The sequence below is a fragment of the Maniola jurtina genome, chromosome 18 (assembly GCF_905333055.1).
Source record: "Maniola jurtina chromosome 18, ilManJurt1.1, whole genome shotgun sequence".
Lineage (NCBI taxonomy): Eukaryota > Metazoa > Arthropoda > Insecta > Lepidoptera > Nymphalidae > Maniola > Maniola jurtina.
The window spans coordinates 8,515,950-8,529,585 of record NC_060046.1 but is presented as its reverse complement, the minus strand read 5'-3'; the positions used below and the strand labels follow the sequence as shown (position 1 = coordinate 8,529,585).

At 37.5% G+C, this 13,636-nt stretch overlaps 1 protein-coding gene across 3 annotated transcripts; it reads right to left on the bottom strand.

Annotated features, from left to right (window-relative positions):
* Positions 1–847: 847 nt before the first annotated feature.
* On the bottom strand, positions 848–4,279 carry LOC123874450 (phosphomevalonate kinase). Of its 3 annotated transcripts, XM_045919797.1 has the most exons (5): positions 4,097–4,279; positions 3,987–4,013; positions 3,661–3,748; positions 2,598–2,794; positions 848–1,547 (listed from the first exon to the last, which is right to left on the bottom strand). In XM_045919797.1, exons 1-5 carry the CDS (start codon positions 4,104–4,106, stop codon positions 1,264–1,266), a joined length of 606 nt encoding a protein of 201 aa, XP_045775753.1. In that variant the 5' UTR covers positions 4,107–4,279; the 3' UTR covers positions 848–1,263. The 3 variants fall into 3 exon arrangements, with proteins under 3 accessions (XP_045775753.1, XP_045775754.1, XP_045775755.1); XM_045919798.1 differs by having other exon boundaries at positions 3,979–4,279; XM_045919799.1 differs by lacking the exon at positions 3,987–4,013 and having other exon boundaries at positions 4,134–4,279.
* Positions 4,280–13,636: the final 9,357 nt, after the last annotated feature.

The following is a 13,636-nucleotide window of genomic DNA, read 5'->3' as shown; positions in this document are numbered from 1 at the left end:
TACAGGAATTTAGACGACAGTGTAAGGCGCGCTTTCAGAAAGACCCACGTCCAGCAGTGGGCCTATGCAGACTGTAAATACTATATCATGACTCAGCTTTGTAGCTAAAACAGACTTCAACGCGTTTTTACCGTACGTGACAATTTGCGCTAATATGCACATTTACACCTTTACTTATATTTCAATGGCTTCCCTGTAGTATTTTGCTTTATTGAGCGTTAAAACAGCTAAGCCTAATTGTTAGATGCTTAAGAAAAATTACATAGAAAAGTAACGGTGTGAATAGAACAAGCATCGTTATATGTACTTAGTTTTACTAGCTAATCTTTCCCAGCTTGACTTCGAAAACAGAATTTATGAAACTCGACTACTTTTCATTCTAAGTCAGGACTCAACTGGTTCGAAAATAAAATCCGAAGGGCCGACCGAGATTCGGCAACAGCCGGCCTATTGCAATGTAAATAAAAGATTATTTAAATGATAGAAAAGCTTGAGAACGAGTTGCTAGTTTGATAGTTCTACTTAATAAGTTTTGAGTGATATTGTGAAATGGTGATAGTACCCGGCTGAGTTTTTGTGGGCTTCTCAGACTACGTTGATTTCGAAACCGATTTTGACTTGAATTTTGAACTAAGCAGAATTCAACAACTTCGTGCTACCAGAGCGGTGCTACTGAGAACTCCTTGACAGAAACACTCAATAACTTTTGAGCCCAACCCGGGACTTAAACCTGGGACCTCGTGATCCGCAAGCGAATAAGCTAGCTAGTAGGCCAATGAGGCTGGTTACTTAATAACATCTTATTAAAAGAAAAGGCCTGAAATAGGTAGAAATAAAACATAAATAATAAGAAATATTCCGTTTTTTTTTTTTATATTCAAAAAATACAACCATACTTAATACTAGCTTAACACTGTCCTTATTGGGGAAAATCAAAAAATAAATACTTACCATTAAATTGTTTTAACTTTGTGAAACATGCACTAGTTTTCCAAAGCCTATGTTTTACATTTGTCCCTTTAAATGTGATTTGGTTAGCACACCATAGGAGTTAAGTGTTTAATTGAGTCCCAAAGATTGTAAGAATTTAATAATCTATTTAATAAACTAATATTAATAAAATACTAATTATAAATCAAAATATAGCATTAATTGAATCTACATGTAATCCATCACCACATAATTATCACCTCACCTGAACCTATAATTAAGAGATCAGATTTTCAAGAAATTCTGGTTACCGTTTCCATATTACAAGCTCTATCATAAATTAGGTATTAACGCCACAATACTACTCAATTGTTCTTCTAACGACTGTCTCTCCTTCCCATTATTTATAACTAAATCCCACTCATTATAATTGTCTAATCCACATTCAGAAGCAACGTCATCTACACCAGGTTTAAACTGAAAGCCTCTTTCTATCCGAGTTTCTTCGTCTGCTATTAATCTTATTGTTCTTATAAGGTCACCGTATGTTTCTTTGAACCACTGCACATCGGTTGCGCGTCGGATGTCACTGACTATCCATATTGGTTTGTCTACAGCTGAAAATAATATAAACAAATTATAAAATTGTGTGTCATTCATCACCATCTCAATTCTCAAGGTATCACCCTCACTACAAAGAAATAAGAATAGGTCTCTTCTCAGAATGAGAAGGGTGTAGGCCATAGTTCAATGGCCAAGAGCAGATTGACAGACTTTGCACACTTTCAAGAACATTATGGAAAACTCCTCCCTCCAATTCTCTAGCGCAGTGGGAGGGTTCGGGTTCGATTCCAGGCAAGGGTAATTTGAGAATTTATATTTTCTAAATTGCTTCTGGTCGGGTCTGGTGGGAGGCTTCGGTCGTGGTTAGTAATCACCCTACCGGTAAAACCATGCTGCCAAGCGATTTAGCGTTCCAGTACGATCCGTGAAGAAACTGACCAAGGGGTATGAGTTTAATGAAACTGCCTTTTGTTTACAAACAGCAAAACTAACTTTGTTTGTAGAAGTATTGTTAATATCAAAAAAAAACTATGATAGTTTCTCCATCATAGTTTTTTGATGAACACATTTAATTTTTTTGTGATGTTCAAATTCACGGTTTTCGGATTTTACTCTTTCCTTGTGCTATCCTACCTACCTGCCAAATTTCATCATTCTAGGACAACGGGAAGTACCCTCTAGGTTTCCTGACAGACAGACACAAAGACAGACAGACAACGAAGTGATCCTATAACGATTCCTTTTTTCTTTTTAAAGTACAGAACCCTAAATAAAAATACAAACTCTGATGAATGCAGGTTTCCTCACAATGTTTTCCTTCACCATTAAAGCAAGTGATATTTAATTGCTTCACGCACATAGCTCCGAAAATGTAGAGATGTGTGCCTGATATTTAACCTTGGACAGCCAGAATAAGATGTTAAGACTTGTGTGGAAGATGTGGAAGATGAATGTGGATTTACTTAGCCTTGATTCTACTCTCTCTCTCTCTTACTTTAAAGAATTTGAAGAAGAAGAAAGAAGAAAAATAGAAGAAGATATTATAGATGAGTATTCTTTCTATTAAAATCTTACTAAAAATATTGCAAAAAAGTGGAATATACCATTTTCACAAGCAGCCCTACAAAAGCAACCATAATCCTTTTCCCTCATCTCGTCACTCCACTTGATCATCGCTAGTCGGTACAGCTCCTTGTATTCACCATCGCTCAGCAACTCATTTAGATTCAGATTGTTCTCTTTGGCCCAGTGGTTTTTGATGGGCTTAGATATCTTTATTATTTCACACTTATCACCAAATCTAAAACAGTATTATAAGCAACAGTCAATAAAACCATATTAGAGGTGCATTCACTTAACAAACAATTTGACAGTCAAAAAATGTACAATGATACCCAATGAGAATAAATGATTTTGATTTTATTATATATCTTATACAATTAGACATATCAAGAGTTACAATATATCAGAATTAAGATGTAAAGAATTCTAAAGAAGGTGAAATACTGTTTTTTAATACATAGACAGCCTTCACATATTTTTAGCTCCTCATAAATACAGAAATCCTTACTGTGTACAAATCTCTAGCATATCCATATGTATAATAATATTACAAATGTGAGTGTGTCTGTTTGGCTGCCTGCTGGCTTTTCACTGTCCATCTGTTTAACCTATTTTGATGAAATTTGGTACTGAGAGCTTGCATTCCGGAGAAGAACAATAGCTGCTTTTGGTCCTGGAAAATCTTTTAAAAGGGGATTTTTAAAATCCATGTGGACGAAGTTCCAGGCATCTTTCTTGTATCACACATTCTACTTGGTACCATCCTGGAGATGCACATTGTTATACTTTTAATAGGCAAATAAAAGAGATCCCACAGGATTTCCCACAAGGAGATCCCACAGGTGTTGCAGGCATCATCTAGTTTAATATAATTATTCTAAACTCATCCTGGTATTTTATTTTTAATAATGCCCCACGCTGTTTGGATGGAATTTTGGTAAATTCTTTTTTAGTGAGGGTCTACAATATTATAGAGAATCTCAAGTTTCTAGATCCAGCAGTTTCAACAGTAATTGTCTACATAGTAAGTCATAAAGCAAAATGTCAAACTGCAGTACAAGGAGCCATAGAGAAGCAACAACAACAGTACTGTAATGTACTCACTTTTCTTTTAAACGATCAGTTAAAAAATCTTTGCCGCATTTTCTCTTACCACTGAAAAGCAAAATTACTTTTGGAGACATTGTATCATCTGAAAAACATTTGATGGTTATTTTAATATCTAATTAAGATTAAGATCAAAGGTAAGAAGGCAATTTATTTAAAGCTTACTGTTGCTAAAAATAATTAATGAATCAGAAATAGCGCACCACCACAGACATGTTGATTTTAAAAACTTGTATACCTAAGTATTCAGCTGTTTGAAAAATGTAATATACATAAGTTCTTAATATTAAAATTCGAAAAGCAGAGACAACTTACTGCAGTACCTAGTTCACTCTGCTGCAGTCTTTGATCTGTAATAATATTATAAAGCTGCAGTGGAGACTGGAGAAGTGCGAAATCTGGGAGAAATCATAACAATACGCCAGCTACCTACTGTGACACATTCCAAATCCAAAATTATACCTAACTACCTATTCCCTATTCCTATAAAAAGACCAAACTCAAATGTCCCCCGGGTCCTCCCCCACTTAGGCAAACTTGTCTGTTTTTAATTTTTATTGAGGTTTCGATTTTCATTAACAACACAGTTTATTGACCTTAACCTCAACAATGCTACAATACATGTGTCACAAATTGTCACTGTCAAATCAAACTTGACAAATAAAGTCCATAGAGAATGCAATAGAGTATGATAGCAGCCCGTATACAAAAATTTCATGTTATTTTTTATGGAATGTAGAATACTTTTGCAATTTAATAAAAAATACCTATCTGTGCATTATTAATATAAAGCTGAAAATATTATCATTAATAATGCGAAAACTGGATACATATTTTTTTCAGGTTGCCATCTATTGAAGATAGGTTGAACTACGAGATTATAATGTTACACTTGGCCACTAGATGACTCATCTTCATTCAAGAAGAAATTCTTCCGTTAAGTTTTCTATAATAATTCAAAGATGGCTCAACGATACAAGATTGAGGTACCGAAATCTAAATTCAAATAAAAAGGAGCTAGACTGTTTCAAATCCCATACAAAATTAACCCAGGCTTACGATTAATTAATTATTGTCCTTTTGGCTTTGCTGCAGCAGTAGTCGGGTAAAAAACAGATTTTGTAGGCGTTCATATATGAACGTAATATAGGATTAGAAAGTATAGGATTAATAAGTAGGCACCTACCTATAATAATGACAAGGTATATTATACCTAAATATCTAAACTTGATAGGTATTTTGTTAATTTTAAAAAGGTCTATTTATGTGCTGAATTATAAATTAAAACCACTCTATCTTACACAGTTTTACACCTTCATGAAACTTTTAAGTACCTATCTAGATAGGTACCTAGATAGATATCTATCTAGCTCACCAATGTCCGTAACTAAATGAGTGAATTGTGTCCTACTTATTTACTAATTCGATATGGACTGTAGGATATCATGTATTAAGTAGGTATACGTATAAGTATATCGCCCACACTTCATTATTTTTATTTTCACCCATAACACAATAATAATATAATTTATAAATAAAATCGTGCCGACACGAAAAAATGGCGTTATTTGAATGCCGGACGATAATTTAAATGTAGCAACAACCGCTTTTAGCTTACAACCTTAATTGACTTAAAAATGCTTATCAATATTCCATCATTATAAAAACATAAAGCAGTAAAGGCTCAGTTCCACTCTGAGCCATAAAATAATAACAATTAAATGCAATGTAGAAGTTCGCCTGTATAAACATACTCTCTTTTGTAATAAAGTCCAAGTTCGAAGCACGATGCACGCTCACGACTTTCTGAACGACTCCGGACATGACATTCCAAGTTTCGTTGTAGATTAGAATGGGATGGATAGCGAGCCACCCGCCGAAAAAAACGAGACAAGCAACCACGGAGCAGTCCACGTGGACTGCTTAATATCAACACAGGAGCAACGACCAATGGAAAACGGTACCACTAATGTATTTCTCACCTCCGCACTCACACCCAGGTCGCCTGCTATTTCTGAATTATTTATGCGATTCTCAACTTTCCGTCACTCGCCGAGGGTTTAAGTCTCGCGGCGAGCTGTTAGCGCGGTCGTTTTCGAAATGACTTATGGTATCCTGCCGGTGTCATTTTCGTTCGTAGGTCTTGTAAATAAGGCAGATTGTCGCTCGGAAAGTGCTCTGCGGTTCTTGAATTTAAAACGATTCCCAAGAACACGGGCGCAAGTTGGTGAAGGTTGGAAGAGGCCGCGGTGCAAACTGCATAGTCTCGTCACAACGACTCTCGTCCCCCGGCGCCTCCGCCGCCCCTCGGGCACCCGGCTTTATTGTATGCTGAGTATAGCGTGCGTGTGTGTAGCTATGTCTGTTCCGGATCAACTGTTGTGCCGGCTGTCGAATGCTGAGGCACGACATTTTCATAGTTCTGCGAGGCGCATGCTGCGAATGGCCTCGGAACTTGATATGTACCTACCTACCTAAGTATTTGCAATATTTTGCCGTTGCTATATTCTGCTTTTTGTTTGTTTAACGTGGGACGCAGGCGTTTTAGCAACCGACCGCTGTGAAAATACTGAAAATAAACATTGATCAACGCTATCACTACCAATAACTCTGTTTATTTACGTGCTGCGCGATTCGCGAAGAACAGCGTGCAGAACATGGGAATGTACTGCAGCTACCTACCTAAGTTCCTACCTATTAGGATTTTTGTGCAAAATTAAAATATGGACCTTTACGAAGAAATACATATGTACCTACTTAGGTAGGGTAGGTAATGATAATTTTATATCACATCAATATTTACGAGAACAATAGGTAGGCATAGGGGTTAATTCATACTTATTCTAAAAAGAAAAACAATTTAAGAGGAAAAAAATAACAAACGAGCATTAATAAAGTGGGCCCTTCGAACAGGTATACTTTAGCCCTCGTGATTATAGGTAGGGTAGGCAGGTATTTTTGATTCAATCAAAGGGATCGCAGCGCCGGAAATATAAGGGGGTGCGTGCCGCGATGGCAAAGGGCTGTAGTCGTGACGCTGCCACCTATTTGCTTACTAAACATGTTCTAAATGACAGGTTTCCAACACGACAAGAGCGTCAAGTATTTTTTTAGCTCGTTGTTGGTAATTAGAGTGTGTGGAGGTAGGTACGAACTGAAAGGTTTTGATGAAGGGTTCGCTGAAATACCTAGGTAATCAATTTGACTTGGTTGACTTAATAGGTACGTACTAAAAATATCAACACTTAAAATGACTTAGGTAAGTAAGTAAGTACCTAGGTAGGTACGTATCATTTATTTCCCATTTCACTCTTATTGCTAAGACTGCATATACCTATAGGTATGCAGTCTTGCTATAGCCAGATTGCAATAAGTAGGTAACCTACTTATCTATGACTGGTCAGAATTCGCACACTGAAGTCCAGAATTCACACACTCAAGTCCAGAATTCAGTAAGAAGGAAAACAGTCTCCATCATCTTCATCAACTAGTACTAACCACGGGTTTCCTCTCAGAATGAGAAGGGTTAGTCCAATCTTCAACGCGCAAGTAATAATTTTTCAAATGGGTACCTACTTGCATTATAGGTATCTACATGGTGTAGCTATGGTTGTTTAGCTACCTACATCTGACTTAATTAAACAAACATGCGTGCCCGTAATCCCCATATTATTTGTACAAGCAATGCAAAAATATACGAAGGGCAAGTTGTTTGAACACATGCGGCGGCCGCGCTCGTTCCTGTATAAAGCTCATATCTGACCCTTGCACAAAAATAAAATGAGCTTAGTATGGGGATAAACCAACAAATTATATAAAATTGCGGATTAGTGCGAACCTTTTCCATTAGGTAAGGAAAGTAAGTACCTGACGTGTTTTTCTCAACGTAGTTCTTTTAAAAAGTAAAATTTTAAAAAAAACAATCAAAGTTTTACAAGTAGGTACCTACAATCTACATAGGTACTTTTGAATCGTCAAATGTATCTACCACTGATTCGGAATGTCTTTCCTACCGAGAAGAAGTGCGAAATATTTAAAATAGTAGATACCTAAGCTTTTACAAGTAAGTAGGTAGGACTTTTGAATAGATTCTTCCGATTCTATTCCTACAAACTTTTCCTCTTTATAATATTAGGTAGTGTAGATAGGTACTTCTACTTACCTACCTACTTAATAGGCCATTGACGCTGTGTAATTAATTAGGCAACATAACAGTCGACTAGAAAAACTCTACAGCCAGGCAAACCCCTATTCAACTTTAAGAGAGTTAAATTGATTCTCAGAAAGGTTTCGTTGCGATGTTTTTGTTCACCACAAAGCACGCAATGTCTGTGTGGATTTACCTATATTTAACTTCCTACCTAGGTATTGAAAATAATTTACATTAGGCTTTTTAAAGTTTTTATACACAGAATATCTTTGAAAATGATTAATTCATATATGTATACTTCCTCGGAATACCTACCTATGTTTTAACATGTTACTAACTGTACCTACCTAATACTTTTTCCCTTGATTACATAAAACACTTCTTTTTTTTCAGGCAAATAGACTAATACGTTGGAAGAATCAGACCCTCACCTTAACCCTCACTAGGTGAACAGAATATGGCATCAAACGAGTCGCAGGGAGCCACTGGATTCAGAAGGCGCATTGCAAGACCGTGGCGTGTGAAAGTCCCAACAAGAGACTTAAATTATTATGTCGGGCAATGGACGTCTATATCGGTTGATGATATCTAATTCTAGGCTAAATTATAGCGCTTATGACAAATCAAGACTACCTATCACAGGTTGAGTGGAAGTTTTGACTACTCTACCACTGATTAAGGTACCTACTTTACTTGATTTCATTTTGTGTTATCCCAGATACCTTTATACATAATACGATTACCTACCGCTTCTTCCATATTGGTACCAAGCTACCTACTTAGTACTTACCTATAGGTAGGTACCTACTAGCAAAATTAAAAAAAAAAACGAATGAAAGCACCCCAACGCCAGCCGTCATGACAGACTACTCACTTACCTACATTTAATATAATTTGACGCGAAGTGAAACGATGTTAATGGTATCTCCGAATTTGATCCGATGAAGGGCGAATAAATGAGAAAAATCAGAACCGGCGACCCTTGGCGAGGGCGCGCACCAGGGGCGCTTCAATACGCGAACTAATGAACTTAATTTATTATCCAAATCCTGGATTTAAAAGCGTGGAGCATAAAATATAAAATACATAGTTGTAAAAAAAGTTATTAGATAAATTGGCAGGTAGGATCCTATCGTCACCGTTGCGCGTTAGAATTTTTTTATATACCTAAGTATAGGTATCGAGGGCCGGGGGCCGAAAAATTCGTGCTCATTTTATCAGATTCCGAATATTTACTTAGATTTGATTTCGGGAGGTGCCGAAAAGGATACAAATATGTATAGGTATATAATACCTAAGTAAACGTGCCTTTCATGGGCAATATTGTAAAAAATTCACGCTCGCTTCGCTCGCACTTTATCTATGTTTGAGATTTTTATTCCGATACAGGTGAGCCCTTAACTAGCTCACCTGGTTTAAGTTACTTAGCTTACTTTTACCAGCGAAGATAGGTAAAAAAATCTAAATCAATGCAACGAAAGCTACAAATAACGTGAACTTGCTTGCTCCAACCACGGGTTTCAACACCTTATAACTCTAACAAGAGTTTTCTTAAATCAACTCAAATAAATCTACACGTAGTGATGTTATGTTAATTTTATTACATCCGCAATAATCCCGCAGTGGCGACCGGCGAGCTGAACATCTCGTGTCGTGATAACATACACCGCTATCAATAGGCTCCAAGAGCTGGTGGGAAATTATGCCTACCCTGCATAACAAAATCATAATTCAACTATCTTCCCAGAGAACGTACGTAACGTATGGACAGCCAGAAGGTTCTTCGTAGATCGCTGGTTTATGAGGTCGCACAAAAAAGTTATGACAGATTTTTCGGATGGCTTTCTACACAAGTATTTTAATTAATTACTTACGCTAAATAGTTAGATATCTGTATTCTGTAGCGTACCTACAGGGATTTATGTTAAAATGTATCAGATTGTATCGTTCTTTTAGGAGTCTGAAAACCAGGATCTTTGTGGTTACCCTTAGTACGTAGTAGGTAGAAACGTAGATAGGCAATAGTTTGTAGGTAGTTGTTTGTAATACATCTAGGTAGGTAATAGAACATCATACAATATAAATATGACGCCAAAAAAATGAAACCACAATAGGTCTTATTTTAAACTCGAATACCTACAGTATCAGTACTAGGCATTTTTTTTTTGGAATTTTCCCGCTTGTAACGCTGATTGTAGATAAATGCCGTGTAAAATTCACCTCAAAACAGAGAATCTGCTCTATTTAATCTGAATTCATAGTGTTTAGACACTCGAAATCAATCAACGTTGTCGAGAAGTGCAAACTACTACCTGCGTGCGTGCGAGAGAATATTTAGTCGGATTCAGATCGAACCATTGCCCGAGAAGTTAATATCTCAACTTTTCCATGTTTTCCACTAGCTCACTGGTTATAAGCTACAAGCTGCAGGGCTATCAATACGCTCCCATCCGTCACGCGGACACGGCTCGGCCGCACGCTCGCCCCGCATTACCAACACAAACAAAAAGGGAATAAATGCTTGAATAAAATACTTTTAATTTCCCCGGGCGCCGCTAATCGGGCGGCGGCGATGGAGGACGCCAAATCGCCCTTTTTATTTTACTGTATTAACTAGGGCGTCCAAAAGAATGCTTTTCTTAGAACGTGTTCTGGTTTTGTAAATTGATCATGCTTGTTTGTTTGTTGATTTATCGTTAAATTACGCCGCAACGGAGCTAATGATAGAGCTGAATTTTTGCACGAATATAATATGAAAAGTGATATAAGCTATAGTCAAAGAGTTCCCAGAGGATTTTTAGCTAAATCCACACGAGTCACAATCATCATCTAAAAAATTATAATTTCAAGAAAGCAAGAAGTAAGGAACGTTCTCTGTGTCTCTTTCCAGTCATTCCTGAAGATCATGCGGTCCTGGCAAGATCCTAACATCGTCGAACGAAACATAGGGCTTGTTCTATCTTTTATTGGTGTGTTTATGATATTGTAAAATTAGCACGTGTTTGACTCCCACTGCTGGTTAGACCACCCAGTTGATAAGCGGCCTCTCGTTCTTATGCCCTCAGTGTTGCCGTGACAATAAGGTTCTCTAGATTGTCTTTTCCATTCCCTGTAAGACGTAGTAGTAGGTTATCCAGTGTCCTACTTTTCGTAATTAGTATATGGTTACCAAGCCGGAGCACAAATCCGGCGGGAAAACGGCTCTGGCCAGAGCGGGGGTGCAGCGGGGTGCGGTCACGCGCTCGGAATTAGCGCCCTCCCCTCACTTGACCCAGCGAGGTGTCACCGAGTGCGTTACCTACCCGCGAACAATGACTTTGGGAAAAAGGATAGACGCGTCTCTCCTTCTTCTTCCAGACCTTATCCCTACGTGGGGTCGGCACAACATGTCTTCCTCTTCCACTCTCTTCTGTCATCCATCAACGTATCATCTACCCCTTTCATACACATATCCTCTTTCACGCAATCCATCCACCTTTTCTTTAGTCGTCCTCAGGATAGACGCGTACAGGATATTAAATGAATCACGCCCGAAGACGACTAGTTGGCTTTCTTTCGTACGAAAGCAGCTGCAGATGTCGCAAACATGCGGCGCGTAGAGAAAGAGAGAAAGATTAAAACTTTATTTTAAAATTGCAAATATAAGCAGGTAATAGTTAAAATCTTTCTCAGCTTAGGTAGGTTCTAACTTATCTAACTGAAATTCAAATTTAAATTCAAATTCAAAATATTTTTATTCAATTAAACTTTTACAAGTGCTTTTGAATCGTCAAAATAATCTAGCACTGGTTCGGAATGCCGTTCCTACCAAGAAGAACCAGCAAGAAACTCGGCGATGCTCTTTCAGAAACTTCAGGATAATAATACTAACCTAACCCTTTAAAATAATTTTTGTGGCTTCAAATCGAATTGTAAATCTATGAATTATTATATCTATAGAAGTTTCTTGTCTATCTTTTTCACAAGTCTGTGCCACAAATGGGGGGTGAACCGTTGTGCGCTTTGACGCCCTCGCCGGCCGCCACTCCAGAGCAGGGAGCACGGATTTTATTTTTTAATTTACGATTGTTTTGATAATCTTAAGCTGGTCCCAGTCATATTAAACCTCAATAGCTTAACTGAAGATACCTAGCTACTCTACTAGGTACTCTTAAATTAAAGATTGGCCTCCGCTGCTTTAATCACACTAATATTATAAAGGCGAAAGTTTGTATGTGTGTGTGTGTGTGTGTGTGTGTGTGTGTGTGTGTGTGTGTGTGTGTGTGTATGTTTGTTACTCCTTCACGCAAAAACTACTGGACGGATTTGGCTGAAATTTGGAATGAAGATAGATAATATCCTGGATTAGCATATAGGCTACTTTTTATCCCGTAAAATCAAAGAGTTTCCACGGGAATTCAAAAAACCTAAATTCACGCGGGCGAAGTCGCGGGCATCGGCTAGTCTAAGATAAGTACTAGGTACCTAAGTATCCTAGATAGATCACTAAGGGCGCAACAAAATTTAAAAATTCATAGATGGATACGAACAGCATTATAATATGAAATTATTATCTTGTTTTAAGGCCACTCATCAATACATTTAGGTTTTTTAGTAAATCTAAAACACTCAGAAATGGAGAGACAGTAAATTATTCTTCATGAAGATTTCTAGGTGTGAAACTTCTGTTGACTTTCAGTCGGTATAATTTATCCATAGCTATCTAATCACACAAATTAGCACGTTCCATCTTCAGAGTTCAGACGACAATGGTATAAGCAGCCACCTACTTACACCTAGATATGAGATAGGTACCTATTATGGTTAGCCGTGGACAAATCAAATTATTATTTCGAAACGGAATGGATTTCATAATAATTGCAGTTGAAAGTAGATATAGAAGTAGGTATATACTCGTACCTAGCAGTTAGTGAGTTTTATTGGTAAAGTAAATCATTTCTCCTCGAACAAGCTGAGTCGACGTAACGTAGTTTTGCAGTAACTTGAGAAGACTTCTCGAAGCTATTACTCACGGAGTGCATACTCCTCAGACAGGCGGTTTGCTATAGCATTAGCAAATAGTATTTCCATGTTTAAACCTGTGATGGATGTTTGTTTAAGGATAACTTACATGAAAAACCGATCAGTGTACTTACCTACTTAAGTTGGCAGTCGCAATTACAACTTCTTATTTTTTTCTCTAGGTAATGGCAGAAATTAAAAATCAATCGATATTTGCCAAAAATTGTATCGAATTTTTTGACAAATCACAATGCAACAGATATACCTACTTAGTACGCGACAGGTTGAGATGGCAATCGGGGTATGAGGCGGGGGGACGCCTTCACACCCGCACGTCACCCGCGCTCACCCGCAGCGGGTTAGCGCGGAGGTTGTGCGGGTATATGCGGGGCGTTCCCTCCCCGGTTGCCATCTCAAACTGTCGCGCACGATAGGTACTTAGATACCTATCAGCTAACTAAAGAGATATTAATAATAGGTATTAGGTACCTATAGTACCCATACAGAATAAAAATCAAGAAAAAAAAATCGATTTAAAACCTTCAGTTGACTTGTAAACCCAAGATCTTTATCAACAAGTGTAGGTACGTCATGAAAAAGCCTAATTACTTGATTTAAATTGACTGTTTTTAACCCCCGACCCAAAAAGAGGGGTGTTATAAGTTTGACGTGTGTATCTGTCTGTGGCATCGTAGCTCCTAAACTAATTAACCGATTTTAATTTAGTTTTTTTTGTTTGAAAGGTAGAGTATGTTCTTAGCTAATAATCCAAGAAAATCGGTTTAGCCGTTTGAAAGTTATCAGCTCTTTTCTAATTACTGT